The sequence below is a fragment of the Bos mutus genome, chromosome 11, assembly GCF_027580195.1.
Source record: "Bos mutus isolate GX-2022 chromosome 11, NWIPB_WYAK_1.1, whole genome shotgun sequence".
Classification (NCBI taxonomy): Eukaryota; Metazoa; Chordata; class Mammalia; order Artiodactyla; family Bovidae; genus Bos; species Bos mutus.
Window position 1 is genome coordinate 19,246,377 of NC_091627.1, and position 22,946 is coordinate 19,269,322.

The following is a 22,946-nucleotide window of genomic DNA, read 5'->3' on the forward strand; positions in this document are numbered from 1 at the left end:
TGAAAAGTTCTAAGTTCGTGAATTCTCAGCCAGTAATGAGGAACTGTCTTAGAAAAATGGGCTGGACATTGAAAGAGGAATCTTGCCGAGCATCTTCCACCTGTTTAGCAGGGTTGTGTGTGTGTGTGTGTGTGTGTGTGTGTGTGTGATGGAGGGGAGGGTTAAGGTTTTTTTTTTTCTCTAGTGATTTTGGATGGGGACATTGATTCCTCATCTTTTGAGATTTATGTTCCAATTATTTGAATAAAATTTAACTTTTCCTCCAAATCAGTGGTAAAGAAATACGAAAACAGAGAAAGCGTCATTATTTGAGTTCTTAAAGATCTTTATGTCATTCTGAAGAAGGAAGATTGTGCATTATTCAGCCTACTCTCAGATTCCAGATATAAGACTTTTTAAAGTGTGTGTGTATCTGTGTGTGTCTGTGTGCATGCACACATACTTGTGTTTTATAGAGGAGGGATTGGATGTGTAATAGTTCATCTTTCTATCTCTTTCCCACCTTCTTTAGCGGATATTGGAGTTTTTCTGTAATCTCATTATAGAAAGTATTTCTGTACACAGTGAGAATGGTCTGAACGTTCTCTTATCCAGACGTGGGTGACTTGGCCTGTTGTCCAAGGGCAAGTCAAGGCCAAGCCGCCAGGTAGAACCAGCCCCTGGGTTGACGCGGGTGAGGAACAGAACACCCCCGTCTTGTTGCCGCCCTGGGACCCGGGGCAGAGCTGGGTCTTGTGTTGTACATTTGCCATCTCCCTGTCATGGGTGCCACTGATAAAAGTCTGTCACCTTCCTAAATAAAGATTCCGGGACACCGCGCTTCTCCTTCAGGACTTGGTGGAGTCCCCTCTGCGAGCCTGGGCTGCGTTGATAGAGGTGGGGGTCCACGGGAGAGGTCACACTGGTGAGACGTCCCCAGCGCCTGCCTTCTCAGGGGGCCACTTGTGTGGAAAGTGGAAACGCTGAGTCACAAAAAGGGCCTGACACTTCCTCACTGTTCCCACATCGTGGCGATGTGAAGGTCAGTTACGTCCCAGCGGCTTGGAGACTGCCCCTCAGGCTCTGGCCATCCAGCGGGCTGTTCATGTGAGTAGTTTTTTCAAGATACCACCACCCTTCTCTGCTCACGTGTTGTTTGTGGTGGCGGCTTTAGCACCATCACTGCAGAGCTGGGTGGTTGCATTTGGCCCATGAAGGCGAAACTCTTATTAGACCCTCTGCAGAAAAAGTTATCCCACTCCTGGTTTAGAAGAATACTTGAGAACTCCTTCATGCATCTCGGTTGTGTTTATTCACTCCTCTCTCTACATTTTCTTTCTCTTGTTAAAAACCTGCGTGCCGAGCATGTGCTGTGTCCCAGCCCCAGGAGCAGAAAGGCTGGTCTCTGTCCTCCTTGGGGACGACCAGCAGTCAGCCTGACACCCCCATCCAGACACACAGCTCATCCCCACGCCATCAGCCCCTGTGAAAACCAAACGTCACGCGAGGAATAAACTTAAGAAGTACAGTCTGACAGACACTCTTCTCTGGTCTGTTTGTCTTCTAAACTAGGAATTCTTGAGGATTTGCATGACCTTCTTGAATAGTAAGGTTGAGCAGATGCTTTAATCATTATCTTTCCATTGATTAAATGAATATTATTATTTGATAGGACTGTATCTCTGTAAAAAATTTTTTTAATATAAAAATGCCTGATGGGATGCATATAAACACATGTAAGCACATCTGAACTTCTTAAAGAAAGGAAATCATACATTGCAACTTGTTTTACTAACCTCAGAGTTTTGGATCCAAAGGAGCTCTTTTATGGCTCAAAGTGTGTAAGTTTGTAAACAGTAATTACTTGACAGCAGTGGTTTTGACTTGGCCAAATCACAAGAATGACCAGAGAGGACCTGAAACTGTCCTCAAGCCCAGAACCCACCCCGGGCCGGTAGGAGCAGGAGCAGCAGGGGCAGCCGCACGGTCTCCGGTACAGGCTGACGGCCCGGACTTCCAGGCGAGTCAGGGTGATCAGCGCTCACACTTCCAGGCAGGCTGATATTCTGGCCACACTTTGAGAACCACTGTTGCACAAGATTCTGAATTTTATACAAGTAGTTAGTATGATTGCTTTAAGTGGCAGCCTTACATGGTGCTCTTTTAAGAGTATGATACGTAAAAGTTGATTGATCAACATACTACACAAAACTGTTGTTACTAGACCTGCAGAGTAGGAATGTAGGGTTCATCGTCTTTCAATGTAAATACCAACCTGGCACTGCAGTTACAAGTCACCTGGGGTGGTCTCAACAACCCTGCGCTTGACCAGTGGACCCTGGCCCACGTCACAGCACAGTTAGTGACGGAGCTGGGACCGAAACTGGATGCTTTGATTTTCAGACCAAAGCCTTTCCTGTTGACCACATTACTGCTTGCTAGGACGCACATACGGCCTCTTGCCCCCTTGTCAGCCTTTGGTTGAGGCTTAGACACGGCATGCATGTCCCCCTCAGGGCTGGTGTGTCCCCCTCAGGGCCAGTGTGTCCCCCTCAGTGCTGGCTGTCCCTGTGACTGTCCGGCGTGTTCCCGAGCCGCCCTTGTCTTTCTCCTGCGGGCCTTTAGCCCACTGACTCTGAACTTTGTGTTCCTGGACCAGACACTGCACATGCGGTTCACCTTTTACTGGTATGTCTGCGTGTCTGTCGAGACAAGGTGGCATTTTTTAATGCTGAGTTAGGGATGCTGTCCACTGTCTCTGATCCCATGTAGAAAACTATCAGGTTTGGAAAGAGTTGGTGTTAGAAGAGCGTATGCAAGAAAGTTATCGCAAGTGGTCGTGAACGGCAGGGAGAGTGGTGTCTCTCTGAAGGCTCCGTGTTTATAGTGACCCTGGGATTTGGCGCCTGCTTACTTCTGCTCTGAATAGAAACTTGATGCTGGGAAGCCAGGGGAGGTTAGGTTTTAGGTTGGATTACCGTGAAATCCTCTTGTAAAGGGAATATCACTTTGGAGCAAAGACTTCCTGGAATTGTGGAGGGTAAAGTGCAGTTTTCCCAGGCAGCTGTTTTTGAGTTAGGAATTGAGCCTTGCGGCCTAGAGTGATAAGAGAAAAGCTTAGATTTTCTACCAAGTTGTAAAATAAAAAATGTGACCGTTCGGTTACTGTATGTGCTCTGTTGTTTGCATGAACTGTTGTCTTTCTGTCTGCAATTCTGTTTGTCCTTCTTTCATCTATTCCATAGACTAACTTTTTAAGTTGGACTTACAGAATGTATATGAAATGTTTTTTAAAAAAAAAAACATATGAAAAGGTATAAAGTCAAAGCCTTGAGTTTGTGTAGATCTGAAATTCACATGTGCTACTTTTGCCTGTGTATCTAGATGTATGTATTTAAAAACTTAGAGCCATTTGCTCATATGCTGAAGATTAGGTAAACGGAAAGAAAAAAGATAGGCAAGGTAAGGCAGTACTAGATCAGAAACTGTGCCAAGTATTAAGAAAAGTGCCAACAGCTCTTGGAACTCTGCTTGATGTTCTGTGGCAGACCGGATGGGAAGGGGCTTGAGGGAGAGTGGACACATGCATACGTGTGGCTCAGTCCCTTCACTGTCCACCTGCAACTCACAACATTGTTAATCAGCTAGACCCAGCATAAAATAAAAGGTTTCTATTTTAAAAGGTGCCAAATGGAGAAAATGGACCTAGCCTACTGAGTATTTACTATCTAGTTTGGGGCTTCCCTGATAGCTCAGTTGGTCAAGAATCTGCCTCCAATGTGGGATACCCCCGTTCGATTCCTAGGTTGGGAAGATCCCCTGGAGAAGGGAAAGGCTACCCACTCCAGTATTCTGGCCTGGAGAATTCCAGGGACTATATGGCCCATCGGGTTGCAAAGAGTCGGACACGACTGAGCGACTTTGGCTCACTCACTAATAGTGCACCACTGTGGTAGGTCTGTGTTTAGTTGTTAGGGCTGCTGGGTTGTCACCTCATGGACTGGCCAGAATCTAGAATAAGGGTCTGGGGCCTTCGAAATGTGCCAGGCTGTTTAACAAACTGTAGTTCCAGTAATACCCACCATGTGGTGCTTATGCATCAGAAATAAATTCTAAAATAAAAGCATTGACTGGGAGCTCAAACACCAGTGGACCGGGTATGGGGAGGTTAGAATCCAGACTCACAGGTACGGGGGCCGGGGGCGGGCGGTGCGCCCTGAGCATGTTCATGCTTGTGTACAGGATTAACCTGAGTCTCTCTAAGTGACAGCCTTCAGTGCCACTTCAACCATGTGACTCACTGAGTTCATAAACTCCAGGATGGTGGAACATAGGTTTTACAGGTTATCCTAGGAGACGGTATAGACACAAATGCAGGCAGAATCCCCAAAGAGTTTGCAGCAGGCTCTCAAAAAGCTGCAAAGAGCACCTGTGCCCCTTGGAACTTTTAAAGATGACATCAAGAAAGACAACCAGCCTCATCCACCTTCCGATTATTAAATAAGTGTTCTGGGAGGAGAATTGACAGGGGACAGAGCTGTCATTCCTATGGCCAAAAGTGATTTTAAATTAACCCCTTATTACCTCTTAAAAAAAATCTTCTTTTAAATGAGAAGACAAGCTCTCGTTTCAAACATAATCTGAATCATTTCCATGGTGTTAGTATTTTTACCAGCTGTGCAATGGGTTACTGTCGGTGCCTGTTGCTTACAGGATCTTTTTCTTCCGTTTGCAGGTTTTCATCTCTGTGAACTGCTTGAGCACAGACTTCTCTTCTCAGAAGGGTGTGAAGGGGTTGCCTCTGAACATCCAGATTGACACCTATAGCTATAACAACCGCAGCAACAAGCCTGTGCATCGGGCATACTGCCAGATAAAGGTCTTCTGTGACAAGGTAAGGCCATCGACTGGATGTGGACACTTAGAATCCACCCTTCCTCATAGGAAAAGACCAGGGCCTTTCTTATACTTAAGTCCAGTAAGGATGTACTTTGAACTGTGGTGTTAGAGAAGTGGTGATGTTTTTGAACTGTGGTGTTGGAGAAGACTCTTGAGAGTCCCTGGATTGCAAGGAGATCCAATCAGTCCATCCTAAAGGAAATCAGTGCTGAATATTCATTGGAAGGGCTGATGCTGATGCTGAAACTCCAGTACTTTGGCCACCTGATGGGAAGAACTGACTCATTGGAAAAGACCCTGAAGCTGGGAAAGATTGAAGGCAGGAGGAGAAGGAGACAACAGAAGATGAGATGGTTGGATATCATCACCGACTCAATGGACATGAGTTTGAGCAAGCTCCGGGAGTTAGTGATGGATAGGGAAGCCTGGCGTGCTGCAATCCATGGGGTTGCAAAGAGTCAGACACTACTGAGCAACTAACAGAACTGAAGCAGATATTGCTGATCACATAATATAGCTGATCTTAAATTAGCAGTTCATGTTTTAGCCATGCAAAACCACATTACACAGGGGAGAAAACTACTATCCTTTTGACTGAAAAACCAGAAGGGTCGATAAGCACGTTCTTTCGGGCGTGCCTGATAGGGTGGGACGCAGGGACAGTGCGCCCAGTCCTGGGTGTGCCCTCAGCTCGCAGGGACCTGTGGGCAGTGGCCTGGAGTTGGAGCTCTTTCTGAGCTCTGTGTCCGCGGACTCCCAGTCTGCGCCGTCATTGGCACACCTCCCTCCAGGCTGTTCAGCAGGTTGTTCAGCAGCTCACTAAGGAAGGGGAAGATGAGCTTCAGATTCTTGCTGACAGCAGCAGGTCAGCAGGTGGGTGGGAAGCGAGAGCACGGGCCCTCATGATGTCAGTGTCATTCCTTTTCTCTGCTGTGATGCCTTGTTTTCTGGAGAAGAAATGGGCACTTTTGCCGGGTGCAGCGCTCAGCTGGATTAAATTCAGAAAGAAGCTGGCAGGCCCTGGTGCCCTGGGGATTGGAGACAGTGGTGTCCTCCAGAACGGGGCAGAACTGTCCACTGAACTAAGAGTGAAGATGACTCTGACTTTTCCCACTCAGAAATACCAGGTTGCATTTTTTTTTCTTGAAAATCTCCTCTTTTCATCGTGTTTGAACCTCTGTGTTATGAAGATTTTTTTAGAAAGTGCTAAGAACCCGGAAGTGAATTTGCCATCAGAGGCCTGGTGTCCTGACTTGTGCTTTGGGTGCACGGAGCACTGTGTCGGCTCCAGGGGGTGAGCCTGAGACCTTCTAGGTCCAGAGGGCAGGTCCAGTGATGTTGAGTACCTGCCATTTGCCTCGTCATGCTGTTATCAGTTGTATTAGTCTTCTGTTGTTGCTGTTGACAAATGACCACAAAACTTAGTGGCTTGAAACGACACGTGTCTGTCTTCTTCCAGTTCTGTAGGTCAGGGAGTCTGACCCAAGTCTTACTGGGCAAAAGTGAAGGTGCCAGAAGCCTGATTCCATCTTCAGTCTCTCGTGGAGAACCCGTTCCCCTGCCTTTCCGCTGTCTAGGGCTGCCTGCAGTCCTTGGCTCATGGCCCCGCCACCTTGCGAGCCATCCTGCCCCCTCCTCCTCTGGCTCCTCCGTGTGGACACTTGTGACTCTCCCGGTCTTGCAGTCAGCCCAGCCTCCTCCTCTTGCTGTGGAAGCGATGGAGGCCCAGGCTCTGGGCATCAGATGTGGGTGTCTCTTAGGGGGCTCATTCCTCCTCCGTTTCCCCCCGCCTGCCCCCCGCTTTCTCACATGCTGCATCTTAACCGGGGGTAAGTCACATCTGCTCTGGAGCAGAGGTCTCTGACCCTGACTCAGATTTTCTTCCTTCATGCCACATTCTTCTTAGAGCCAAAAGAAAAATGATCATTATGTCCATGTCCTTTTTCTAAAAATTCTAGGGAGAGGTTAAAGTTTTATCCATTTAATTAAAAATTTTTTTTCACATGTGCTCACATCTTTCCCTGTGCCTTGGCCACACTGCTACAGTCCCGCCTATGTAGTTTTAGTCTCTGGAAGATCAGTTTGGATCTATTTTATGTCTTCCAAGACTCTGCTTACCACGTTCAGTTTTTCCCACAGGCTCTTTGAGCACATGGACTGTGGCTTCAGTAGCCTAGCCATGGATTCCCGTGTCAGTTCTGGGTTGTTGCGGTGGTTTCATCCTCCTCCTCACTCGGGGTTTCCTGGCTCCTGGGATCTTACAGGACACCAAAGGCTGTGACCTTGACGTTGCTGGCTGTCGGGTGTGCCTGTCAGCCATGAGTCTTCCTGAGCCTTGTCCTGAGATCTGGCAAACCTCCTTGGAAACAGTTGCAAATTCCAGGTCTTCTGTTGGATCTTCCAGGTCTGCTAGGCGGGTCTGGGGGCTTCCCTGGTGGCCCAGTGGTAAAGAACCCTCCTGCTAATGCAGGAGACGCAGGTTCAACCTCTGGGTCGGGAAGATCCCCCTGGAGAAGGAAATGGCAACCCACTCCAGTATTCTTGCCTGGGAAATCCCACAGACAGGGGAGCCTGGCAGGCTACTGTCCGTGGGGTTGCAAAGACTTTGATATGGAGTTATTTTTAGACTCTCAGAGGGAACTGAGCAAGACACAGACCAACCCCAGATGGTAACAGCAAGGAGCCTGGTGACCTTCGCCTCTTCTTCTCCAGCAGGGACGTAGTGTTTGCATCAGCTAGCAGTGGTGGTGGGAAAGTTTGTGTGTGTTGATACATTAGTGATGTATCGATAAATGTAGAAGGTGGTTTTTCATTCCATATTTTAAAATGTTTTATTGTATAATCGTGCCGAATCAACTGGATGATTTTTATTGCCACTGTTTGCTATCAGGGAATGTATTTACTGAAGAATAAATAACCAGTTCTTTAACCAAAAAAAACGTGCTATTCACTCAGTTGTGTCTGACTCTGCAACCCCATAGATTGTTGCTTGCTTGGCTCCTCTGTCCGTGGGATTCTCCAGGCAAAAATCACTAGAGTGGATTGCCACTACCTTCTCCAGGGGATCTTCCCAACCCAGCAATCGAACCCAGATCTCCTGCATTGCAGGCAGATTCTTTACCGTGGAGCTACCAGGGAATGTGAATAATTTTGTAAACAAATCTGTACCATCTAGAAATAAATGCAAGTAGGTCAAGCAAAATAGCTAACGAATAATTTTGTTTCCATTTTGCTTGCTTGCTCAATTTCAGGTTGCGTTGGTTCCTGATGTACTTGTGGGTCCAGTCGTGCAGCCCTGCTGTTCTTTGTGTAGTTCTGTGTGTATATCCTCTTTGTAGGCCTGGGAGTAAAGTTTTTCTTTTAAGTGACTGCAGATTTCTAGCTAAATATTTGCTCTTATGAGTCATAGTTGGTTGGATCTATCACTTAGTCAATGCCAAGACTTTGGACAGAATCACAGTTTTCAGTAACCACATTGGCCGTACAGGACGGTATACTCAAAGTGGGACCAGCTTGTATTTTTTTCTCTCATTTTCTTGTTATTAGACGGCAAGAAAAGTCACTTGTGTCTTTGAAGCCAGTGTGCAGTACATTAGCTGATTTTCTTGGCTTCCATTTGACCTGGCCTCATCCATTGTTGAAGGGAATTCTGCGCTCTCAGTTTTTTAAACAAGGGTTTTCCTGTGATTTTTTTTCTAGTTTAAAAATAGTTTTAAGAAAGGGCTTTTTTAGAGGAAACTACCGTAATAAGCTCCAGAAGTATAATAAGCAGTGCAGTTCATCTCCAAAGAGGAGGTATTTTCCCACTGAAGGTCAGGATAAGAGCTAAACATTTTAAGAGGGTCAGTAAACAGAGCCACGTCTTGTCTTCTCTCCACCCAGGGAGCCGAACGGAAGATCAGAGATGAAGAACGAAAACAAAGCAAAAGAAAAGGCAAGTGCACTGACCCCAGCTCCCAGTTGAACGCCTGTAAGTAGAAGTGTTTCTGCCAAGTGTTTTAGACCTTTTCGTTCCAACAGTAACTCAAGTTTGTAAACAGAAGCTAGCGTAGTGGGTATTTTCTTCTTACTGCTGTGAAGTGATAGCTTTGCTTCCTTTAACTAGGAAGCAAAGACCGACGAGGGTCTAAACTAAGTCATGCTCAGGAAGCTCCAGGAAGGAGTCCTGAGTTTTTCCAGAGTTCAGACGATTTGGCCCTCAGTTCTGGTTCAGGTTGCTGGCTCCCGTTCCTGACAAATAACACACGTTCCACCTGAATAGCTGATGATGAGATTGGAACTGGCCTAGATTTTTAAGAGTAATAGTAACACCCTTTGGAATTCAGGTTGTCTTAATTTGAAATAGCATGGTGTTCTTCTGTCAGATATTCTTAACATTTGCAGAATCTATAGGGCTTCTGTTTGGACGTTGTACTGGGAAAGCTTTTTTTTTTTTTTTTTTTAATATGGCCAGCATTCATATTCACAGAATCCCGTAGCTCTCAGCTAAAAAGAAGGAAAAGAGCACGCACTCTGCACACCTGGAGCTGGGGCATATGCTCTGTGCAGCTGGAGCTCAGACGGCCGCACCTGCTGTCTGCATGGTTGCCGCCCAGCAGATGTGGCCTGAGCATTCCCATCCGGGCTCTGCTGCTGGTCTCACAGTGCTGCTCAGGAGATGTCCCTTCAGAGAGCCGCTCAGCGGCTCGGAAAGCTCATCACTAAGCACCTCAGGGCCGGGGGCTGGGGGACGGTGGAGTCTGTAATTCAGTAAATAAAGAATTAGACAGTCACGTTGTCTCTCCGCCTCCCTGGGGTTCGGTTCTGAAGATGAAGGTCTGGAGTTGAGGTGCCTGTTCTGAGGTCAAGAGTACACTGCTGTCAGAACAGATTACCTAATGAGGAGAGCCAGGGTGAAACTACCTGTAAATTATGTTTATACAATCGTTAAGTTTTAGCCTTTCAGGCAGAAACAATCACATACTTTGTCTCTGTTCTGGATCTTTCTCTGTGTGTGTGTGTCTTTGTGTTTAAACGTGGCTTTTTCTCTCCCGCCTTTGGTAAGATGTGCGATTGATTTTAGTGCAAATACAAACACATTAAGTGTAATTTCTCGCACTTCAGGCAGCGTGACCTGTATCTGCTGTTCTGCTATAATTTAAGTCTCTTAAGGAAGATGCTCTGTAGCCTGCCTGCAGTCTGGGAATGGAAGCTGTTGACTGTGGTGTCCTCGTGTTATTTTGTTTTTTTTTTTTTCAGTTTCCGACGTCAAAGTGCCGCTTCTTCCCTCTCACAAGCGCATGGACATCACGGTTTTCAAGCCCTTCATTGATCTCGACACGCAGCCTGTCCTCTTCATCCCCGATGTGCACTTTGCCAGCCTTCAGCGGGGTGCTCACGTAGGTAACCCAGATCCCAGGGTGGCTGCTAGGAGGCGACAGGCCCCAGAAGGAGAGTCTTTGGCAAACAGAAGCCAGAGCTTGGTGAGGTCTGCTCAGGATTAGGGATCAGCTCTTTGGAGTGTCTGGTTTGGGCGACGTGACGTTCTCACGGTTAGGTGTGTGTAAGCATCATTGCTGTGGATCCGCAGCCCCAGACCTGCCGACTTAATTCTGTATGGATGTTATCTGTTGGTGTCTTCGCTCTTTAAAAGACACTGGAATGATAACATGTGGAGTTGAGTCTGTGATCTTGTGAATTTCACTTCCATGGGTCTGGACAGGAGGGAAAAGCCAGAGGAACACCAGGAGTGGGAGCCTTAATAGGATGAAGGATGTCTGAGCACTCTCCTCGCAGTTTCAGTTAGGGGACCGTCACTGGCACATGGTTGGTCGTGTCTCGGCCACTAATCTGAAATTTATCAAAGCTGCAGGCACACTCTACTTGGAGCAGAAGCTCAGTGGAGGTTGGACTCGGGCGGAGTGGAGCATGCCCTCCACCTGAGTTCAGGTAGATGCCCCAGAGACGTATGCCAGGAGCTTTGTACACAGATTCCGACAGACAGATGTTTTTGCAGAGTTCTTCAGGAAGGGCACTGCCAGGGTATTCAGTTTCTCATGAGTCTCGGGTGAGCGGGGTTCAGTAATCTTGTGCTGTAAAGGGCCCAAGAATAAACATTTTAGGCTTTTTGGGGTTGAAGGCTCTCTGTTGTGACTTGTGTCTGCTGTTGCGGGGCCAAAATCACCTTAAGCACTGCGCCAGGAATGGGCGTGGCCGTGCACCAGTAAATACTGTATTTACATAAATGGGCGTCAGGCCAGACTCAGTTCATGGGCTGCAGTTTGCCAGCTCCTGAACTGGAGGAGTTCAAGACATCTTTAAGAATCTGGTCATTGAATAAGGCTAACGGATTTTGTGTGAGATTTACATTCCAAATTACTTTCGTTTTAGGAATAATTTGTTTAAGGTCTGAAATATTTTAGCATATGCTTGAAAAACAATCTTTTTTTTTCCCTTGGTCTTAGGTCCTTCCCATTGCCTCAGAAGAATTGGAGGGTGAAGGGTAAGGTTTATGTTTTGTTTTACTAAACTTTTTATTTTGAAACATTCTCAAACCTCTAGAATAATTACAGTACAAAGAACTCACTTTTTCCTGAGCCACTGGCGAGTAAGTTGCTGGCAGTGACCCAGCGCCCCTGAGTCCTTGGTGGTGGTGGTTGTTAGTTGCTCAGTCGTGTCCGACTCTTTGTGACCCCATGGACTGCAGCTCGCCAGGCCTCCCTGTCCATCACCAACTCCCGGAGCTTGCTCAAACTCATGTCCATTGAGTCAGTGATGCCATCCAACCATCTCATCCTCTGTCGTCCCCTTCTCCTCCTGCCTTCAATCTTTTCCCAGCATCAGGGTCTTTTCCGGTGAGTCAGTTCTTTGAATCCGGTGGCCAAAGTGTTGGAGCTTCAGCTTCAGCATCAGTCCTTTCAATGAACATTCAGGACTGATTTCCTTTAGGATAGACTGGTTTGATCTCCTTGCAGTCCAAGGGACTCTCAAGAGTCTTCTCCAACACCACAGTTCAAAAAGCATCAATTCTTTGGTGCTCAGCTTTCCTTATAGTCCAACTCTCATATCCATACATGACTGGAAAATCCATAGCTTTGACTAGGCAGACCTTTGTAGGCAAAAATGATGTCTCTGCTTTTCAATACTCTGTCTAGGTTTGTATGTTTCCACAAATGAGGATGTTCCCCTGCATAACACAGTCAGAATGTTGACATCAAGGCCTTAGCATGGTACCAGCCAGTCCAGGCTTTGCTAATTGTTCCAAAAACATACTTTATGGCAGAAAAGGGTCCCTTTCAGTCTCACACAGGGTCTTTTGCTGTCCTGGCTCCTGAATCTCCTTCCACTGGGAACAGCCTCCGCCTTTCCTTGGCTTTCCTGAGCTAATGCTTCTGCAGGTCACACTCCCGCCATTTTGTAGGCTATCCCTCTGTCTGGACCTGTCCGTGGTTTCCTCTTGGGGTGGATGATGCATCTGGGCGGGACTGGCACAGACGAGGCCCTGCTCTCAGCGTGTCTTGTCGGGGACACGTGTTTTCAGGGCACCCCTGCTGGTGATGTTCGCTCTGGTCACTTGATTCAGGCAGGCTCTGCCAGGCTTCTCTGCTGTGTAGTGAAACTCTTTCTCCTCTTGTAGGTGTTTTGAGGGGAGGTGCTTTGTAAACATCTCACTCCTTGTCAAGCTTTTAATTTCTCATTTGCATTATATCAGCATGGGCTTGTGGTTTCCCATTGTATTTAATACGCTGTGATTCGTCATCGTCATTTACTCTGCTCACGTGGTCCCAGAGCCAGCGGGGTCCCTCTCACTTGCTCCTGGATCTCTCCGGCTCAACCCTTCTGCCCTCACTGCTCCAGCACTTCCTCACCTTCAGGCATGGCATCTACCAGGCACTTGTTTTTCCGCCCTACTCCGGCCCCGAAATCAGCCTCTGCTCTAAGAAACCCAGATTCCTTGTGGAGATCGAGCTTCGGAAAGCCGGAGGAGGCCCCTGGGTGTGCTGGTTGCTGTGATGGTGTCAATGCCCCCTGCTCCCAGGGGTACCCTTCTCAGCCTCGCCGGCAGCCCTCCCGCCCAGCACTCCACCAGGCGAGGGTCTGGTCACCTTCTGTGAGCCATCCTGGCTCCCCACACCCACCCAAATGGGCCACGGGCCTCGCGGAAGGCAGGCTTTCCGCAGCCTCTCTAACTCGTGTTCTCAGACCTGAGTCCTGCAAGTGCTTTCATTGGAGACCTGTTCTGTGCTGGAAGCTGAGACAGCATGTTAAGGTCCAGCTGCTATTCTTAAAGTGATGGTTCGGCTCAGAAGCTCGCACTTACTTCATTTTCAGTTTTTTGGGTTTGTTTTTTTTTTTTCATTATTTTCTTGCTCACTCACTGAACCTCACAACAGTGAGCTCACTGTGACTTGTGCCTTTGATAGCCAGTCCCACCGGTCTCTCACTTCTTTCTTCATGAAAGTCACTCATTGTGTCCGACTCTTTGTGACCCCATGGACTGTAGTTCATGCAATTCTCCAAACCAGAATACTGGAGTGGGTAGCCTTTCCCTTCCCCAGGGGATCTTCCCAACCCAGGGATTGAACCCAGGTCTCCCGCACTGAGGGTGGATTCTTTACCAGCTGAGCCACCAGGGAAGCCCAAGAATACTGGAGTGGGTAGCCTATCCCTGCTCCAGGGGATCTTCCCAACCCAGGAATTGAACCAGGGTCTCCTGCATTGCAGGCGGATTCTTTACCAACTGAGCTATCAGGGAAGCCCTTCTTTCTTCATATGCAACTGGAAATATTTCCCCTCCCTTTGTATTTCCGCTGACACTGCTGTATTTTTTCTGATCCTCTGGGGTTTGGTGCTGTGGTTGTCTCCAGAGTCTTCCCATTTGTCTTCTGCTCGTGGATCCTGGTGTCCGCTCCAGTCTCTGCCACACCCTGATCACTGCAACATAAAAGTCTTAAGCCTCCCGAGAGCTGAGTGATTGAGGTTTTCTGGATTCAATTCATCTTCCTCGGGACTCTCTGTCTCAGCCAGTGTGGCTGAGCGTTTTCCCGCTCACACACCCTCCCTCTTTTGACGTGCTCTCTCCTCTGTTAACCACCTTCACACGCATCTCACATCCCACCTCCTTCATAAGTTTTTTTTTCCTGAAGAGAAACCCCCTTCCCGAGAGGGCAGCTGGAGCCATGTGAGAGCAGCAGGGTGTCCTGCAGGCTTCTGAGTGTGTGGCCCCCTCTGCCATTCAGTCACACGAGCCCGGCTCAGTCAGCTTCTTCCCTTGAGCCCCAGATTTTCATCCACAAAATAGGCCTGGCCCATTTTAAAACGAAGGGCGTTTTAAATGTAAAATCCAGTGGTAACACCTGGAAACTCCTTTTGTTTCTGCAAGTGATTGAAAGTGAAGTCACTAATTGCCCACCTTGGATCACCTGCAGGTCCAGCTTGAAGAGGGGGCCGTACAGCGCGGAAGACGACTTTGTGATCCCGCCTCCTGCTAAGCTGACCCGGGTAGAAGAACCAAAGAGAGGTGCGTTGGTTTACGTTTCGTAGTGGGAGTTTTCAGTGGGAAGTGAGCTCTGAATCCAGCCAAAGCATGAATTCCTCAAACAGACCTCATCAGTGTTGACTTCCCTTGAGTGTTCCTCCATCAGAGCAGCTCCTCCTGGCTTGAGCTGGGACTTCCAGCAGAGTTAAAAAGAAGCTGAAAGCTGTGTTCCTTGAGACAGAGTTTATATTGGTTCATGTTTGCCGTCCTTAATGTGGACCTCTCTTTTTATTTTTCCCAATACCCACAATCCGTTTCCTTGTTTTGCTCCTATCAATGAATTACACTTTTCCCTCCTTCTTCCCCACTGGGGATCAGTGCTGCTCTACGTGCGGAAGGAGTCAGAAGAAGTCTTCGATGCCCTGATGCTCAAGACTCCATCCTTGAAAGGCCTGATGGAAGCTGTAAGTAGTAGGAACTTCGTAATCCTCTTACTTGCACAGAATTCGATCAGAACAAATTTTACCAGCCCGTCCGGGTTCCTTGGTGGTGCTGAAGCCTGTCCTGAGTCCCAGCACCTTGTCTGTGGCCGAGGCACGTGCCACGTTTCACCCTGACCCACCCTCGCCTCCCCCCGCCCCAGAACTTAGTCTTCGGCAGTTGCAGGGCTGTGCCTACCTCACACCACTGTGCCCAGCGCACCCATTGGTAGGTAGTAATCACCCACCAGCGTCTAGTCCACTGAACTGAGTGGATTTGTAACGACCCTTGGAATGGTTTAACTTTCCTGTGCTTGGTTAAAAAGAGATTGCCACTTAACAGACTACTTAGAAGCCAACAAAAAATTATTTCTATCAAAATCTTAAAAACTTGACACACGAAACAGTGGCTCCTTCATCGGCCTTTGGAACTCCTTTTTTTTTTTTTTTGAACTCCTGATCTTGGGGAATGACTGAATTCGTGTCAAGATCTTACCTGAAGCCAAATTGTGAAAAGGCAGAATTGTGACCAGAGGTGACCACAGCCAGGTGATTTAAAGTGAAGTCACTAGCTGCACACTTCTGATCACCTGCATGTCTAGCTTGAGAAGGGGCCCATACAACTTCAATGGCTCGGAGATCCTTTTGCCGCAGCATCTCAGCAAATGGCCCAAGAGCACACTGACCCCAGCCTGCCCTTGGGGACATCATAGAGACACGAGAAGGGTGCCAGGCTGATCCCTGTTTTGGCTTTGCCCCAGAGTGAAATTTGAGGGATCAGCACTGTGTCTTGATATGTATCCACCTCGGGCCCCTATAAATCATTGTAATCTTTGAGCTCAAAGTGAGTCCATAACTCAGCTGGAAGCAGGTTTCCCCTGACTACTGCTGAATGTAGAATTCATTTGACAAACGTTTGTGAAGGGTCTACTTTGTGCCAGGCACTGTTCTTGGCACTGGAGATACAGGAGTACGTGACCCAGTGCTGAATGGAGTTTACGTTCTGGTTAGGAAGATGGCTACAGTGAAATCGGCAGAGGCCACCGTGTAATTTGCCAGGTAGCACTGATGGATGCGGGGAGAAATATCAGTCACCTCAGGTATGCAAATGACACCACCCTCGTGGCGGAAAGCGAAGAAGAACTAAAGAGACTCTTGATGAAAGTGAAAGACGAGAGTGAAAAAGTTGGCTTAAAGCTCAACATTCAGAAAACTACGATCATGGCATCTGGTCCCATCATTTCATGGCAAATAGATAGGGAAACAGTGGAAACAGTGAGAGACTTTATTTTTTGAGGCTCCAAAATCACTGTGGTGACGGCAGCCATGAAATTAAAAGATGCTTGCTCCTTGGAAGAAAAGTTATGACTAACCTAGACAGCATATTGAAAAGCAGAGACATTACTTTGCCAACAAAGCTCCATCTAGTCAAGGCTATGGTTTTTCCAGCGATCATGTATGGATGTGAGAGTTGGACTATAAAGAAAGGTGAGTGTCAAAGAATTGATGCTTTTGAACTGTGATGTTGGAGAAGACTCTTGAGAGTCCCTTGGACTGCAAGGAGATCCAACCAGTCCATCCTGCAGGAAATCAGTCCTGAATATTCTTTGGAAGGGCTGGTGCAGAAGCTGAAATTCCAATACTTTGGCTACCTTATGCAAAGAACGGACTCATTTGAAAAGACCCTGAAGCTGGGAAAGATTGAAGGCAGGAGGAGAAGGGGACGACAGAGGATGAGATGATTGGATGGCATCACCAACTCGACGGGCATGAGTTTGAGTAAGTTTCGGGAGTTGGTGATGGATAGGGAAGCCTGGTGTGCCGCAATCCATGGGAATCACAAAGAGTCAGACACGACTGAGCGACTGAACTGAATTGAACTGTTGGATGCTACGGGGAGAACTAAGGCAGTGCAGGGGATGGCAGCCAGGGGGTGCTGTCGCTCAGTCTCTGGGAACCGGGTGTCACCGCGGCTCCTCCCCTGCACCTCAGCCAGCGGCGCCCAGTACCACCTGTCGCCCTCTGCTCTGGGTCATTCAGCTTCCTGTGACTTCTCCCTGTTCCTCCGGCTTCCTTGTCTCCTGACAGCCCTTCCTCACTTCTTGACGATGGAGAGAGAGGAGAGTGTGGAAAAGACTGGGACTCGCTATGCCAAATATAATTCATTCACAGCGCTTAAAGAGTTCATCCCAGCCTCCCATCTCCTGGGCTGGGGGTTTCATAAACACAGTGAGCATCCAGTGGTACAGAAAAGAGGTGAACGTGTATGCTGGCAGCTGGGATGTGGTTCGATGTGTACAGTATATCTTTGTTAGATTGAAAGTGATCTGCAGGCCGGTCTTCTGAGGCCCCGATTTCAGGGCCGCGCAGAGCCGTGCTCTTCAGATCGAGGGTGGGCAGGGCAGTGACCCCTGGGTGGGAGCGGTCTGGATAGTTCCTCAGGTAACAGTGTCTGACCTAGATTGAATCAGCCCCTGGTCCTTGGAGTAGCTGTCCCCTCCCTGTGCAGACCGCTCCGTGCCTGAGAGGAAACCTCCAGAGCTCACTGCACCGTGTGGACCCCACGCCCCTGGTCAGGAGGTGGGGGGGCCGGGAGTGGGGCCCGCGGCCACGCCTCAGCCAGAGACCACTGCCCTCCGGAGAGGCTCTGCCCCCGGCGAGGATGTGCCTTCTGAGCTGGGGAATCAAACAGTTCCTTCCTTCCGGTGAGTCTGTATCTGAAATGAACTCCTGCTTTGTGCTGGACATGCCTTAATCCCACGACAGTCGTGGGGTATGTGAGGTGAGGGTCTCTCTTTCCTGTTGAGAGGAGGCCGAGGGTTAGAACAGTCACCTGCCAGTGGAAACTGAGTCAGAACTGACGCCGTTTAGGCGTGTCTCACTCCAGAGTGAGGCCTTTGTGCGTTGAGTAAAGTGCCTAGACAGGATGCTTGTCAACACTCATGGAGCCTGCAGCTCGGAGAGGGGCCCATGTGGACGTCAGCATGCTTGGAGCTCACAGCTCAGAGGGACCCACGTGGATGTCAACATGCATGGAGCCTACAGCTCGGAGAGGGGCCCACGTGGACATCAACATGCATGGAGCACACAGCTCAGAGACGGGCCCACATGGATGTCAACACGCATGGGGCTCCCAGCTCAGAGAGGGGCCCACGTGGACATCAGCACTTGGAGCACACAGCTCAGAGAGGGGCCAACGTGAATGTCAACATGCATGGAGCTTCCAGTTCAGAGAGGGGCCCATGTGGACGTCAGCACGCTTGAAGCACACAGCTCAGAGAGGAACACACATGGATATCAACATGCGTGGAGCTCCCAGCTCAGAGAGGGGCCCACGTGGACGTCAACACGCATGGAGCCTGCAGTTCGGAGGGGGCCCACATGGATGTCAACATGCATGGAGCCTGCAGTTCGGAGAGGGGCCCACATGGATGTCAACACGCATGGAGCTCCCAGCTCAGAGAGGGGCCCACATGGATGTCAACATGCATGGAGCTCCCAGCTCAGAGAGGGGCCCACGTGGATGTCAACACGCATGGAGCTCCCAGCTCAGAGAGGGGCCCACGTGGATGTCAACACGCATGGAGCTCCCAGCTCAGAGAGGGGCCCACATGGATGTCAACACGCATGGGGCTCCCAGCTCAGAGAGGGGCCCACGTGGACATCAGCACTTGGAGCACACAGCTCAGAGAGGGGCCAACGTGAATGTCAACATGCATGGAGCTTTCAGTTCAGAGAGGGGCCCATGTGGACGTCAGCACGCTTGAAGCACACAGCTCAGAGAGGAACACACATGGATGTCAACATGCGTGGAGCTCCCAGCTCAGAGAGGGGCCCACGTGGACGTCAACACGCATGGAGCCTGCAGTTCGGAGAGGGGTCCACATGGATGTCAACATGCATGGAGCTCCCAGCTCAGAGAGGGGCCCATGTGGACGTCAACACGCATGGAGCCTGCAGTTCGGAGAGGGGCCCACATGGATGTCAACATGCATGGAGCGCTCAGCTCAGAGAGGTGGATGGAGGACTTTAGTTTTCTTGCTGCAGCAGCGTTCGCTCCTCAGACAGGACAAGTGCAGCACTTGGATTTTGGGTGGAGAGAGCAGCTCTGTACTTTCTCTGTAAACCTAACACTGCTCTGTAAGGTATTAATTTCAAAACACCATGGCCATATAATAGAGTTGTGACACCTGTGACTTTGGGAAGCAACAGACCCCTGATTCCAGCTCTCTCCAAAGGTGGGTAGCCCCCGCTCCCCAGGACAGATAGGCCCTCGTCTTTGTGTGTGCAGATGTGAGAAACAGAAAGCTAAGTGTCTATACCACTGTATGAATGTATTTGTTTTGTCAAGTCATGAACACACAACTTTGTAATATTATTTTTGTTTTGTTCTTTTAGATCTCTGACAAATATGATGTTCCCCAAGAAAAGATTGGGAAAATCTTCAAGAAGTGTAAAAAAGGGTGAGTGCTGACTGGCAGCCTTAGAGCCTCTGAGTGATGTCAGTGTCATAGAGCAGCCCCTCTGAGTGATGTCAGTGTCATAGAACAACCCCTCTGAGTGATGTCAGTGTTATAGCACAGCCCCTCTGAGTGATGTCAGTGTCATAGAACAACCCCTCTGAGTGATGTCAGTGTTATAGCACAGCCCCTCTGAGTGATGTCAGTGTCATAGAGCAGCCCCTCTGAGTGATGTCAGTGTTATAGCACAGCCCCTCTGAGTGATGTCAGTGTCATAGAACAACCCCTCTGAGTGATGTCAGTGTTATAGCACAGCCCCTCTCAGTGATGTCAGTGTTATAGCACAGCCCCTCTGAGTGATGTCAGTGTCATAGAACAACCCCTCTGAGTGATGTCAGTGTTATAGCACAGCCCCTCTGAGTGATGTCACTGTCATAGAGCAGGCCATCTGAGTGATGTCAGTGTTTTAGAACAACCTCTCTGAGTGATGTCAGTGTCATAGAACAAACCCTCTGAGTGATGTCAGTGTTATAGAACAACCCCTCTGAGTGGTGTCAGTGTCATAGAACAACCCTTCTGAGTGATGTCAGTGTTACAGCACAGCCCCTCTCAGTGATGTCAGTTTCATAGAACAGCCTCTCTGAGTAATGTCAGTGTCATAGAAAATTACTTTCATCCACCTGAATTTGTGCCCAGTCAAGAACCAGTTATAGAAATATCAATCAAAAATACAGTTTTTCATACTAGATTATCCACATAAAGTTGATTTATTTTTCTAGGGCATCTTTGTGGATTTTTTCCGAGTAGAACCTTTGCTTCTCCCATGCTTGGCAGCAGTGCAGTGGCTCCAAATTCCAGAGCGCATGATAAAATTTTCCAAGGCTGACAACAGTCGCTGCCCCATTTATTGAGCCCCCATCATGAGTCGGGTGCTGGACCAGGCACACGTGTGTTACTTAATTCTCATGTTACCATTACTCTAAGACAGGGGTTACTACTCAGTTTCTGGATGAGGCAGCCGAGCCCCAGAGAGCCTAGGAAGCTTTTCCAGGATCGAGGTCAGCTTAGTGCCAAGGCCAAGCTTCAGGTTCTGTTTTGACCAACATCAAAGCCTTTGCTCCATCTCCCTCCACCCTCCTGCCCTGAGTCATGTTTTCAATCATGGAATGTTGCTTCTTTGTTCAGAAGTTAATATTTTTAGAACTGTACTTAAGTGTCAGTACTGTTTGGCATGGGTAAGCAGGGTACAGAGTAAGCATTTTTTGGCTTAATTCTAAAGCACGTGGAATGTCCCTGATGGGCCTAGTGGGAAGGGTTGGCCTTGATAGTAGATTGGCTAAACTTTGAGGGTAACTTACTGGGGAAAATAGTCGTCAGGGAGCTGTGGCTTCCATCGCGTAGGTTGACTTGACTGATGTGCCTTCTGTAGCTGGACCATGTGCTGCTTCTGTAGACGTACTTTGTTCACTGTAATAAGTACTGTTTATTGAATGATTACTGCACACTGAAATAATAACTCAGCTACCGTGTTTTCTTTATCGTACACCCTGCATGTGAAGTGCTTTACCCAAGCTCCTCATTTCATCCCTACAACAACCGTGTAAGATTGACCCTACTATTATACCCATTTCACAGATGAGGAAAGTGAGGCATAGGGAGTGTAACTAGTTCGCCTCACGTGGCACAGCTAGCAACTGGCAGCGCTAGCTGTGGAGTTTGGGTGTGACTGCAGAGTGGGCAGGAGTGAGCAGGCCTGTCTCGTCTCCCTTTTCCAGGATCCTGGTGAACATGGATGACAATATCGTGAAGCATTACTCCAACGAAGACACCTTCCAGCTGCAGATGGAAGAGTCCGGGGGATCGTTCAAGCTCACCCTCACTGAGATCTGAGGACGCCCCGCCCACGACTCCCAGCAAGCTCAGCGAAGCTGTCACCTGGGCCTTTGGGGTTGGCAGGCCACAGGTTTGCCAGTCGGCCACTTTCCAAATGTGGGTGGATGTCAGTGGAAGTTGGAGGTGGTGCTGCTTTTGGCTTGGAGATAGCATTGAATGTATTGCATTGACGTTTTTCAGATGACCCCAGAAAGCATATTTGAATTTTCTGCTATAAATACTTAGGATTAAAAGTGGAAACTTTGTTCCAAGATTTGCTAGGTTACCTGGGAACCTTTAGGATATCTGCTACATTATTTATGGAACTGTCTCTTCAGCACGGTGCAGGTCAGACTCGGTGTGACTCTGACCGCCTCAGGTCATGGGCACGGTGCCCCCACCAGACAGGGGCGCCCTCTCTCCTCGGCCTCTCATTCCCCAGTACGTGTTTACTCCAACAGGGCAGGTTACCGAAATCTTCCTTTGCGACTGTCTTGAACATATCAACTGCCTCTATTATGAAGAACGCGAACGGTGACAGTGCGCCTCCGTCAGGCTAAAGCTGCGTGTGTGTAAGTGCAATACGTCTTGAAGGCCTGTGTCTGTAAATGTGTACATACCTGTCTTATATAAATAGATAATATATATGTGTGGTGTCTGTACATACAGTGAAGAGACGCGATGAGGTCTACCCTAAGGACTTTCTTGAGAGGATAAGTTATTTCAGACCACGTACACCCAGCAGGTAGCATGCTGTGCTTAGTGAATCCCACTCACAAGCTTTCTCTGGGTTTTCCCAAACACAGCCACCATTCTGTAGCATAGCAAAACCTCAGATGACAGAGATGCTGCACGCTCTTGAGAAGGTTGTTATTTGGAAATCTGCACTGTTTAACAAATGAAGTAAAGGAAAAAGCACTACCGCAGCTCACGTCTGCTGTGTCTGCTAGCATCAGTCAGGCGTCCCCGGCCACGGGCGTAAACACGGTGATCATGGCACATACTGTCGTCACCGTGAACCAGGAGATGCAACTCGGGACGGAGTACTTCCAGATCTCTGCGCTACAGGAAGTGACTTCTGTTTTATCACGTTTCAGAACCTCCAGGCTTTGATTGTCTTGTATGCTAACAGTTCTAAAAAGCATTCATGAGTTTATGAGACTGTATTACTATGGGGAACATTTTTATACGTGTTTAAATATATAAAAATACTAAAGAGTGTAATTTTGTAACGGAAATAAAAATCGCAGGTATCTTTAGGTTCAGGGAAGTAGAATAGGCTATTTGTATACATAGGATTGATAGTTACATTCTTCCATTAAAATATTCTAATGAAGTATGTGAACTTAATTGCTGGCTTTCTAAGATAAGATGTTATGGGACACGGGTCATATAACAATATTTTGTATTTTGTTTTATGAAATTGATTTTGTCTTAATTGTATAATTGAAGATGTATTTTAAACCAAAGGGATTAAATTTTATATGTCTATTTCGTAATACGTCCTTTCCTGTTATTCAGCTTGGCTTTTCCTTTCATTAGTCAGTAAAAGCAGAATCTCAGATCTTAAAAAGTAGAGCTAAAAAGAATCACTTTCATGTTTTCTCCTTGTTTCCCAGCATGTAACTTGGGAAAACTCTCTTCCTTCCTCTTAGTCTCACCTTAGAGGGTCTAAAATGATCTGAGTAATTGTTAACCGAGGGGGCCCCAACTGAGTTTTTAACTACTACCAAAACTTAACCACCAAAGCTTAAGGTAAATGCTTTCAGACCTGAAATCCCAGAGTTCTTAGTTTAAAGC

At 48.1% G+C, this 22,946-nt stretch overlaps 1 protein-coding gene across 2 annotated transcripts in view; it reads left to right on the forward strand.

Moving 5' to 3' along the window:
• The window catches only part of GRHL1 (grainyhead like transcription factor 1), a 50,050-nt gene extending 27,412 nt beyond the window's left edge, over window positions 1-22,638 (forward strand). Inside the window, exons 9-16 of one of the 2 annotated variants that reach the window (XM_070379087.1) lie at window positions 4,715-4,873; window positions 8,761-8,848; window positions 10,117-10,256; window positions 11,322-11,359; window positions 14,286-14,377; window positions 14,714-14,799; window positions 19,213-19,277; window positions 21,050-22,638. In XM_070379087.1, coding sequence (XP_070235188.1) covers window positions 4,715-4,873; window positions 8,761-8,848; window positions 10,117-10,256; window positions 11,322-11,359; window positions 14,286-14,377; window positions 14,714-14,799; window positions 19,213-19,277; window positions 21,050-21,164 — 783 coding nt within the window. In that variant the 3' untranslated portion in view covers window positions 21,165-22,638. The remainder of the gene's footprint in view (window positions 1-4,714; window positions 4,874-8,760; window positions 8,849-10,116; window positions 10,257-11,321; window positions 11,360-14,285; window positions 14,378-14,713; window positions 14,800-19,212; window positions 19,278-21,049) is intronic. The other variant, XM_070379088.1, reaches the window with a different exon arrangement.
• The last annotated feature ends 308 nt before the right edge of the window (window positions 22,639-22,946 follow it).